General features: G+C 39.3%; 1 protein-coding gene and 1 pseudogene across 3 annotated transcripts in view; one reads left to right on the top strand and one right to left on the bottom strand.

Annotated features, from left to right (window-relative positions):
* MRE11 (MRE11 homolog, double strand break repair nuclease) overlaps window positions 1–11,968 on the bottom strand; it is a 79,084-nt gene extending 67,116 nt beyond the window's left edge. The window contains exons 1-4 of one of the 2 annotated variants that reach the window (XM_079787937.1): window positions 11,855–11,968; window positions 11,020–11,135; window positions 8,064–8,196; window positions 3,716–3,876 (exon numbers count right to left, since the gene is read on the bottom strand). In XM_079787937.1, coding sequence (XP_079644063.1) covers window positions 3,716–3,876; window positions 8,064–8,196; window positions 11,020–11,039 — 314 coding nt within the window. In that variant the 5' untranslated portion in view covers window positions 11,040–11,135; window positions 11,855–11,968. Of the gene's footprint in view, window positions 1–3,715; window positions 3,877–8,063; window positions 8,197–11,019; window positions 11,136–11,854 lie in introns of those variants that run through there. The other variant, XM_079787938.1, reaches the window with a different exon arrangement.
* Window positions 8,418–8,986, top strand: LOC307109287 (cytochrome b-c1 complex subunit 7-like; annotated as a pseudogene). The gene has a single exon. The product of its transcript is annotated as a cytochrome b-c1 complex subunit 7-like (transcript).
* Window positions 11,969–11,970: the final 2 nt, after the last annotated feature.

Raw genomic sequence — 11,970 nt, forward strand, 5'->3', positions numbered from 1 at the left:
TCGCCTCTGCCTGCTGGCCTGATCACCCCTAACTGCCCCCCACCCGCCTGGTTGCCCCCAATTGCCCCCCGCTGGCCTGGTCACCCCCAACTGCTGCCCCTGCCAGCCTGGTTGCCCCACGCAGCCTGCTGTTCAGTTGTTTGGTCGTCCTTCACGAACCCCCTTGCCAGCCTTGTCGCCCCACACAGCCTACTGTTTGGTCGTTACTGTGACGGTGTCCTGGACAATTTGCATATTCCTCTATTATTAGTATAGATAGACTAGAGGCTCCATGCACAAAATTCATGCAAGGGGCTTGGCTCTCACAGTCATTGGGCTGTCCGGTCTAATTAGCATATTATGCTTTTATTATTATAGACTTGAGGTTCAGTGCACGAAATTCGTGCACGGGGGGGGAGGGTTCCCTCAGCCCAACCTGCACTCTCTCCACTGGGGACCCCTTGGGGGATGTCTGACTGCCGATTTGTGGGATCAGGCCTAAACCAACAGTCGGACATCCCTCTCACAATCTGGGACTGCTGGTTCCTAACCACTCACCTGCCTGCCTGCCTGATCACCCCTAACTGCCTCTGCCTGCCCACCTGATCACCCCCAACTGCCCTCCTCTGCTGGCCAATTTGGTTCTGATTGATTGGTTTCTATGCCAGTCAGTGTCAAAAGCTCCACCTGCTAAGCAGCCATTGGCTTCCCCACAGCACCCGGATTTGGTTCTGATTGGTCGGTTTCTATGCCAGTCAGCATCAGAAGTTCCGCCTCCTAGGCAGCCATTGGCTCCCCACAGCACCCACATTTGGTTCTGATTGGTCAGTGTTTATGCCAGTCAGCATCAGAAGCTCCACCTCCTATGCAGCCATTGGTTCTTCACAGCACCCATATTTGGTTCTGATTGGTCGGTTACTATGCCAGTCAATGTCAAAAGCTCCACCTCCTAGGCAGCCATTGGTTCTTCCCAGCACCCACATTTGGTTCTGACTGCCAGGTCGGTTCCTATGCCAGTCAGTGTCTCTGGGCCTATCAACAGGGCCTGATCAGAAAGGTGAGGCTGATCAGTAGCCCCAGTGGAGGCCTGGAGAGAAATGGAGCCAGACTGGGAGAGAAAGAGAGAAGCAAGTGCTGATCAAAAGCTGTCACAGAGGCAACGGATCAGTCCCTGCTTCTCTCTTCAGGCCTCTCTCTGGCCCTGATTCGCAGCCCCCTCAGCAGTCAGTGCTGGGGCACCACGCCTGCAGAGGAAGCAGTCAGCGCTGGGTTGCCATATCCAGCGCTGACTGCAGGACTGACTTCCAGTTGGTCAAGCCTTGGTCATTACTGGTCGTTACAACCATAGGTTTTTATATATTCGGATTATTATAGATGGTAGTGCATAACAGGCAGTTTCCCCTTATTCCACCAACATACTTTATTATCAAGCTTTTAAATCTATGCCATTGCTTCTATATGCTAACTGCATGCTCGAGTTACCTAGGAAATCTTTTAAGAAATACCAATGCCCATGACACACTCAGTGAGATTAATTGGCCTGAAGTCTGGGCATAAGTATTTTTTAAGATTCCTAAGTAGCTAAAATGCGCACCAGGATTGTGAATCACTGATCTATGCTAAACTCATAGGAGAAAAATATTCCAGTATATACTTCATTTTGTATCTTTCTTATGAATGAGCTTCATTTTATATCTTTCATATTCTTTTAACATGTTCAAATGCCACTTTATTTCCTTTTTTGTGAATTACTAGTATGTCCATATTCTTTACCTATTTTTTGTATTAACTAGTGGGGTTTTTTATTGACTTAAAAGAACTATTTATCTATTGAGGAAATTAGACCTTAATTTGGAATTAGTTGCAAATATTCTTCCTGGTTGAACTCACTTTTGACTTTACTTCAGGTAGTTTTTGTCATTCAGAAATTTACTTTTACAAAGACAAAAGTACCAATTAAGACTCCTAGATTTCTGTCATAGTTAGAAAAGCCCATTTCACATTTAGATTTAAAAAAAATGTGTAATAGCTTCTCCTAGTACTTTTATTGAATAATCCCTATTTTTCATGGAGATATGAGATGCCACCTTCATCAAATAGTAAATTCTTACCTATATTGAAGCTACTTCTGGAATTTAGTATGTCAAAAGGACATAGTGGGCAATCTGAAAGAACACCCAATGACTAAAGCTGGTACAATTTATTTGAACAACAAAATAGATTACAACAATTTAAATTATAACCTATAGGGGGAAAAATGAGTTTATACTAATAAACAATTGAATTAGTTCCTAATGATATAGACAATTGAATAAATAAATAAGTAAATAAGAGACAAGGGACAAATCTTCCTTAATAAGAATGCCAATCAATAAATGTAGAAAGAATGTAGAAAATAAAAAAATCACCATTAGGACACCACAGTTATAACTGCTATAGGCAAGAGCCACTAATAAATGCTAAAATTAGTGGACAAGCTTTAAGGAGAAACTGAATACTTGCAGAGCCTAAAAATATCCCTCCCAAAATATTTACTAGTCACAGTGGTAGTTTTAACTATGGCCATAAATCCTTTGACACTCCTCTCTCCTGGAAGTGAAACTTAATTCCCTCTCTTTGAGTGCAGCTGGATTTAGCAACTCCATTCTAACAAATAAGTGTATAGAAAGGGAAAAAAAGGAACTTGACAGCAGAGAAACCTGGCATATACCACTTTTACCAGATGATCAAGGTTAACCTCACCAGTGATAAGCTATGTTCATAGCATGTACTCCTGATATGCTATGAGAATGGCACTTCACCTCTGTGGGGAATATTCTTCCCAAAAAAACATAATTTTAGTGTAATCATGGGAAAAAGCCAAACTGAGGGGCATTCTATAAAATATATAACCAGTACACTTTAAAGTGTCAGGATCAAGCCCTAGCTGGTTTGGCTCAGTGGACAGAGTGTCGGCCTGCAGACTGCAAGGTCCTGGGTTCGATTCCAGTCAAGGGCACATGCCCGGTTGCGGGCTCGATCCCCAGTGCAGGAGGCAACTGATCAATGATTCTCTCTCATCACTGATGTCTCTCCCTCTCCCTCTCTCTGAAATCAATACAAATATATATTTTTTTTAATTTTCAGGATTATAAAGGACAAGGAAAGACCGAGAAACTGATATAGGCTGAAGAAAACTAACAGAACATTTCAAGTAAATGCAATGTGGTATCTTAATACAATGTTTAAGAAAAAACATGAGTATCTTTATGACATATAGGGTTCTTGGTGGATATCACAAATAAGTCCCAAAAGCACAAATCTTAAAAACAACAAAAAACACAATAATATATTTGACTACATCAAAATTAAATATTTCAATCAACAAAAGGCACCATAAACAAAGTCAAAAGGTTATCCACTGATTGGGGGAAAAAATACTAAGTATACAGAATATATAAATAACTTCTGCAAAGTCAGTAGCATTAGGCAAAAATTCCAATTTAGAAAATGGGCAAAGGATATGAACAGAAAAGGATACCAAAATGTACAATAAAATTTCAAGGAGATATCAGTCCCACAACTAATTAGGGAATTACAAATTAATATAACAATGTATAGAAAATTCAAAGAACAACATTTACTATGAAAATAGGCTACAATAAAGGTGAAATGGCTCATTGTTAATGTGTTTATGTGTCTTTTACAGAAAATACTCTACATAGGAAACTTCACGTAAGCACATAAATATACTTACTTACTAAAACCAAAGTTGACTGACTGATCACTGATAATTTCAAACTGTACAGGACGATCACCCATGCAATATTTTCTTAATTTCTCGAGGCAGGTATGTAATGTTTTTCTTGAGGGCTTATTTTCATGAAAAAGATCACCACCTAACAAAATAAAGTCCACCTAGTCAGCAGAAAAGTGTTAAAATTAGTATGTTTTATAGACAAAATATTTCCATAGGTGAAAGGTAAAAATATATATATAAGATGCCATTATATATGGAAATTGAAATTTTTATATTTTATTCATTCAAATCACCTTCCAATCTGGTGATGAATCTGACTCTAATTTAGTTTTCTTGGCCACATTCAACCAAGCTATCTTCAAATTACAACACCAATCTCTTACTGATGCAACCCTAAGTGATCACATTTTTTTCCATTATTCAAATCAAGAATAAATGTAGCACTTTAATAAAACCTATGAAAGAGATAGCCAATTCAACCCAACTTATTCATTCAATTTATTCAACAATTAAGAGTTCCTACAGGCACTGGCAGCTAAAGAAACAATAATCTACAAAATCGATAATGGCCCTGCCCTCATTAAATACTGACAATGTGCAATAAATACCCTGTACTAAGCCCTGAGGATACAATGATAAATAAAATACAATCCCTATCCTAAAAACGTTCAAAACCTAATGGAAGAGACAAACTGTCCTGCATCTAGAGATAAGTCAGACTGACATGCACTAGAATAGATATGTAAACGAACCAGGAGCAGAGATGCCATTAGTACAGTGAATTCTAACTGAGGAAAGGAAATTCCTCTGAGAACAGGAAGTCTGGGAAGGATTTGCCTACACAGTGATACTATGAAAATAAATGAGATTCTGAGGAACCAGAGAGAAGGAGAAACCACACCAAACACTGATGCTTTCAGTAAGTGTCCAATCTGCCTGAAGAAATTTGATGAAGTTCTTAATTATACCAAAGAACCCAACACTACAGATCACTGTGAGCTATAGCAGTTGGGGGGGAGCCGAATACACCATTTTGGCATGGGGATTATTTTGAGCTGAAGGCAATTAAGACCTAACTGACTCAAAGACAAACATTTCTACCGCTCCCTCAACTGCCTGAAAGAGTATAGGAAGAGACTATTACCAGAGACAACTCTTTACATCAGAAAGACTTATCTGCATTACCCAACATTTGCTCTTCCCATCTTCCTGTGGACTGCCTTCCTCCCCACACCCCTCTGAAGCCCCATACCCCTAACCCCTTCTTCTTTTTGCTCAGGATGGTATGTGAGCCTCAATTACCTGACTACCAAGGAGTCTCATACTTTTATGTATGAAATTTGTTTTTCTCCTGTTAATCTGTCAATGTAATTATCAGACCAGCCAAAGAACCTTGACAGGAAGGGAAAAGTTTTCCATCCCTACAGTAGTCAGAGAAGCTTTAATAAAAATGTGGGATTTAAGCTAGGTCTTCAAAAATGTACATGATTTGAGTAAAGGAAGAAAATCATCATCATCAAAGGCATAGAAGAAACAAAACAACAAAACAAATAAAAACAATTTTAGGGAGGAAGGGAAGAGGGGAGTTGTTTAAATGGTATAGTTTCACTTTTCCAAGTTGAAAGGCAATTTGGAGATTGATTATACAATAATGTGAATGTGCTTAATGCTACTAAGTGTACACTTAAAAATGGTTAAGATGGTAAATTTTATTCTGTGGATTTTATCAGAAGGAAAAACTTTAAATATATATATATATATATATATATATATATATATATACACACACACACACACTTTTTAATTGATTTCAGAGAGGGAGAGGAAGAGAGAAACATCAATGATGAGAGAATCATTGATTGGCTGCCTCCTGCACGCCCCCTACTGGGGATCGAGCCCACAATCTGGCCATGTCCCCTTGACTGGAATCGAATCCGTCTGCAGGCCAACACTCTATCCACTGAGCCAAACCAGCTAGGGCAGGAAAAACATTTTAAATATTTTTAGGAACTGGTTTGTGATCCAGGGAATCTTAAGAAGGACAGAACTGGCTTCTATGGTATTTGGGCCAAAAGTGAACATAATCATGAGGAAGTAAATGTTAGATATATCCAACTGAGGACTATTCTACAAAATAACTAGCCTGCACTCTTCAACAATGTCAGTCATGAAAAACAAACTACAAGAGACGAAAGACACATGACAACTAAATGCCAAATGCAATCCTGGCTCGGGACTTAGATACAGCCTACCTGCCCCCAGACTGGTATAACAGGCATTAGTGAGACAAGTGGTAACATCTTAAAATTACATAATGGTATTGAGTCAATATTAATTTCCTGGTTTTGGTAAGTGCAATATTGTTATAGTATATGCAATTTACTTTAAATGGTTCAGAAAAGTGTGTGTGTGTGTGTGTGTGTGTGTGTACACGCGCACAGAAAGAGAGTAAGACAAATGTAAAATGTAGGAAATTCTGGGTGGAGGGTAAGGAATTCTTTGTACTATTCTAGCAACATTTCTGTAAGACTGATACTGTTTCAAGGTTAAAGGAAGAAACAAAAAAACAAAATTCCAAGGAACTAGGTTGTAGAAATAAGGCTGGTTACATAGCATAGGCCCTACTAAATAGAGGAGTTCAGAGTAAGGAAGAATTAAGGCAAAAAGTAAATATACTATACATCTGGAAGTACCAGCATGAGGCTGTGAGGGGAGGGGGCAGTTAAACTTAAGGAATGCAAGTACACAATGGAATACTATGCTGCCATAAAAAAGAAGGAATTCTCATCATTTGCAGCAACCTGGGAGGAATTGGAGAACATTATGTTAAGTGAAATAAGTCAGTCAATGAAAGAAAAATACCACATGATCTCACTCATTTATGGATAATAAAGAACATTATAAACTTGAACAAAAAGATAGATACAGAGACAGTAAAGCATCAAACAGACTGTCAAATTACAAGGGGAAGGTTAGGGAGAGGTGGGGGAGATAAGAGATCAATCAAAGGACTTGTATGCATGCATATAAGCATAACCAATGGATGCAAAACTCTGGGGGGTGGGGGCATATATGGGAGTGGGGTGTGGGGGGGGCAATGGTAAGATATGTACACATATAATACCTTAATAAAAAAATTGAAAAATAATAATAATAAAAAAATAAAGATGAAGCTGTGGGAAAAAAAAAAAAGGAATGCAGGGAAGGAAAACGAGAAAAAAAGAGAAGGAAAGGGCAAAGTAGAGGGGGAAAAAGCTTATGCTTACGAAAAGAAATAGTTTAACACCTAAGAGTAGGAAAATAAAGGAAATAGGATTCTCTTTTGGGCCCTAGACTGATATTTCAACTGCCTGCCGGAATGCTTCCTTGAATATCCTACTGGAATCTCTAAACCCAAATGGTCTAAATCAGAATTCATCACCTTCCCACATAAAGCAGTACCTCTTCCTTATTTAAAACCTATTCCTATTATTGGTACCACCATTCACCCAATCTTAACACACTTCAGTCATTGTCATCCTCTTTTCCCTCATCCCCACCTCCTACACCTAACCAATCCAAGTATGCAAATGCTATCTTTGGAATATCTCTTGCATTCACTTCCTCTTTTCCATCCCAGGTTATCACTTTAAAGAGGCCTCAAACTGGTCTCCAATTCATGCTATACCTTGTTGCCAGAAGACATTCTACTGAATAGGGTACAAACTCTTCAATCTGGCATTTGAAGCTCTCCTTAATGCAGTTCAGATCACGTTTCTGGTCTTTCAAGATGCTTTCTAACAAACACATGGCCTACCAGTGAACTGACCAGACCTGCTGTTCCCGATATACATCATATGGCTTACTGGTGTGCCCTTCCTCCTGCTTCCTGTGAAATGCACTTTCTCTATGCTCTTCACCCATCAAAGCTCAAGTTAAATGCTACCTCCTTCATTGAACTCATCTTGCTGTCCCCTTCTAAATACCATCTCTTCCTCCTCTAATTTCCCAGAAATGGCTCTTTATAATTTTCTTATGACTCTTATCACATGTGACCTTGCATCGGAGCATTTTGGATATTTGTCTTATCTCAAATTTGGCTGCTATATGTTCTTTGAAAGTAGAAACTATGACATTTCTGCACTCAGAAAATACCCCATCAATATTTGTAAATCTTTATAGAGTATTTTCAAAACTCCTACTTGAATTAAGGGCACAAAGCACACAAAACCTGCTTTGGGTTTTTAGTATATGATATTTAAACAGGCAATGTGAACACATAAGCATATAAAACAAACCTCAAATTTTAAGAAGGGAAAAGAGCCTGCTGAATAAGGGAACACTGAAAAACATTAACCAAACTTACTTTATTTTCCTGGGCAAGTCTTAAAATTTCATCAAGTGTGACAAATGTATCGTTTCCTCTGATTGCATCTTTCTCCATAAATCCCAGATGAATGTCAGTTGCCACTAAAATTTTAAATGTATTTTCATCGTCACTGTATTAAAAAAGGAGAAATGTTTCAATATAATTCATTAAAAGAAAGTTCAAGTAAATTAAAACCTAAATTTATAAAGCAGATTACGGCAGTAAATCACTTTGAAGTAAATCACTTTTCTGGTCTTAAACTAAGTCTGAATATGAAGTATTCAAAAGATCTTTCATGTCACATAGTTTTGCCTACCACTAATTCAATACAGAACAAATGTACACGAATTTTTAAAAGGTCTGTGACTGCTTAAAAAATGTGTAACTTTGGTCAAAATGTGGAGCCGGCCTGCTGTTGCAGCATCAAGCTGGTAGCTACAGGGTATTTGAAAATGGTATAACAATGCTGCAGGATTCAATAAACTGGGGTTAATGCAAGACCATACAATACATGTGGATGAAGATATAAAAGAAGCCATAGGCAGTTTCCTGAGAACCTGTATAATGACAAGGTGTTTCGCATTAAGAGAGCACTGAACCTTCAGTGAGGCAGATCTTGCCTAAAGAGCAGTGGACAAAAATATGAAGAGGATAAATTCTACCTTGAACCATATCTGGAAGAGGTTATTCAGGAAAGAAAAGAAAGAGAAGAATGGGCAAAGAAATAATCATGGAATCAATCTGTGGATGCATCTGTCCTCAGTATTTTAATTATGTTAGTTAAACCTGAAATGCACAATTTAACACCATCTGGGTTTCAAAGATATTACTTTAAATAAATGTCTATTATTTTAAAAAAATGTATAACCTGTCACAATCAGTTTTATACACTCATTTGTACCCTGGACCTGAAAGCTTTATTGTTTTCCTATTTTATTCCATAGCAAAAAACCAGCAGGATTTGACACCATATCTAAACTTGCCATTTATCCATTTTGCACTCCTCCAGGAAAAATCAGAATTAACTGGTTAATTTTAAAAGCCCCTCCTTTTACTTTTTAAGTAGATTTTATGCTAATAAATTAGTAACTTACATTCAGGCCCCTGAAGTTGCTTGTTTAACTCTACTCTCTATACAAAGTTAGTGTTCCACTAACAAATGTGGCCAAGAAACAAACAGATTTACAGTTCTATTCAAATCTGGTAGTGTTCAAAGTTACTTTCATGTGAAGCAGCAAAGTAATAGTTATTCATACTCTCTTAAACTTAATGTACCTTTTAACATTCTTTAAAATACTTTTGTATCTATGATGTCGACTTGCACATGTATTTATGTATTGCTATCTCTGAAAAATAAGAAGGGCCCAGTCGGTGTGTCTCAGAGTCAAGCTCTGAACCAGGTGAGGGTTCGATTCCCGGTCAGGGCACATGCCTGGGTTGTGGCCTTGATCTCCAGTGGGGGGTGTGCAGGAGGCAGCCTATGGATGTTCATATTTCTCTTTCTCTCCCTCTCCTTCCCTCTATCTCTAAAAAAAAAAAAAAAAAAAAAATCAATGAAAGTTTTTTTTTAAGATGAAGCAAAGGATATGACTGTCAAATCCTTAAAAAAAAATAAAATAAAATATAAAAAATAAGACTGAACACAGAGAAATTAATTATTGCACAACTAAGTGAAACAGGATTAAAACCCTGTTTTAAAATTTAGGCTATTTTTCACTAAACCATAATATATATATATATATATACTAGAGGCCCGGTACACGAAATGCATGCACTGGGGGGGAGGAAGGTGTCCATCAGCCTGGCCTGTGCCCTCTCAAAGTCCAGGACTCCTCGGGGGATGTCCGCCTGCTGGCTTAGGACAGCCCTCTCGCAGTCCAGGACCCCTTGCTCCTTAAGGCTTGGCTTGCTGCTCCTTAGTGCTGCTGCAGAGGCGGGAGAGGCTCCCACCACTGCCACTGCACTTGCCAGCTGTGAGCCCAGCTTCTGGCTGAGCGGCGCTCCCCCTGTGGGAGCACACTGACCAGCAGGGGGCAGTTCCTGCATTGAGCGTCCGCCCCCTGGTGGTCAGTGTGCATCCTATAGAGACTGGTGGTTGCAACGTTCAGTTGATTTGCATATTAGGCTTTTATTATATAGAATATACATATATATGTGTATATAATTCAAATTACATATTTTATACACAAACACAACTTCAAATCTTTATATGCAAGAGATTCTTCCAGAAAAGATTTCTCTTCAGAAAGTTTAAAAATGATATGCACACAGTTCTGATTGCTATGTACACACAGGTAGGTTTGCATACTTTCAGCTCATATTACTACCCTATGCTTCCACAGCAACTTATGAATTACTTTCATATGATTCTCTCACTTAAACATCAAAATTAATCTGAGACATTTTTATTCCAGTTATACAAATGAAGAAACTGAGGCAAAGTTTAGAAAATTGCTAACCTGCTTAAGGTCATAGTATTAACCAAGAAATTAAAACCAGGGTGAAAGAGTCCAAATCTAAAGCTTTTCCACATACCTGTTCCTTGTCCTTTTACTTATTTTATTTTTTCTCAAAGTCATTTCCAACTTATTCAATACTAGAGCAATTTACTTCTCTAAAAATTTGCTTCAACAGACTTGCCTTGACTAGTAAGACTTTACCATGAAAGCTCAAGAATATTTAAAGCTCAAGAATATATTTTAAGACAAACCTAAGAAACATAAACTTACATATTGCAACATAATCAAATTACTGCAAGACCCAATCTTTCAGTTAATAAACATATAGTATGAATTTGTAAACAGTCCAAATATTCTTTTCGATGATTATCACTTCTGCTTCGTTAAGCTACTTACTGCTAATTTATTAAATACTTTTTCTTTTGGGGTGATCTTAGTTTTTAGGCTTTAAAAACCCAGAGCAACAGAAAAGATTCCAGAAGACAGGTGCTTACAGGGCATCTGCAGGACTCATTTCTACGGCCAGTCCAGTTCCTCTAGGACCTGCTTTCTCTCCAAGTAATCCCCGGTTCTGCGCTCAACAGTCAGAAAACGCACTCGATTCCAAATTCTAAAAACAAAATTATATTATTATAAAACACGCATTTCAAAAGAGCAGACTAGCAATCGTGGAAGAGTCCGTTTTCATCTCAGTACCTACTGTACTTTTTTAAGAGCTACGAATAGAAAACAGCACATCTCTAGTGCCATTCTAGTTTATGATTAAGCTCATCGACCACCTCCCTTTTCCTACGGGAAACGGTTCAATTAGTGGGCAAAATGTGGTTCTGGTTTAGCACACGAACAACTCTGAAAGGAATGTTCAAGGAGCTTGCACAGGCTACTCTGCAGCACGGAGGCGACCCCGTACTTCGGGCTCAAACGCCGAAGGAATGGGCCGGTTTCGAAAAGAGAACAGCCCCGCCAATAAAGCTAGTGCAAATAAACAGAAGCACGTGGTCTGCGGAGCCGGACCCTGAGCCGCCAGCGGAACAAGTGGGCGGCATAGGAGAGGAGAGGCTGCTGGGGCTGAACAATCTCTCCCACGTCCAGATTCCCAGGGCCGGGAATTCACGCCTCCACCTGCCGCCGCCACCGGACGCTTAGAAGCCGAACGCGGAACCCCCTAGGACTCCTCCCCAGCCCACTCAGCCCGTTCTTCTCAGGGGGTTCGCCACTGTGGGCTTCCGCCCGAGATCCTGCGCATATAGGAGGCGGGAACGACTCCTAAATTACCGCACTCTTAAGTCTCTCCAAAGCCACACCGTCGGGACTGAGGCTGTCATTTACCCGGTAAGGAGTGAGATTCGTGAGCAGAGAAAACAGCCGGGCCAGAGCTCGCCTCTGAGAACCGCTTGGATGTAAACCTGAATAGGGCGGGAGCGAGAAGCCAGTTTTCTCCCTCT

The sequence above is a fragment of the Cnephaeus nilssonii genome, assembly GCF_951640355.1.
Source record: "Cnephaeus nilssonii genome assembly, chromosome: 13".
Lineage (NCBI taxonomy): Eukaryota > Metazoa > Chordata > Mammalia > Chiroptera > Vespertilionidae > Cnephaeus > Cnephaeus nilssonii.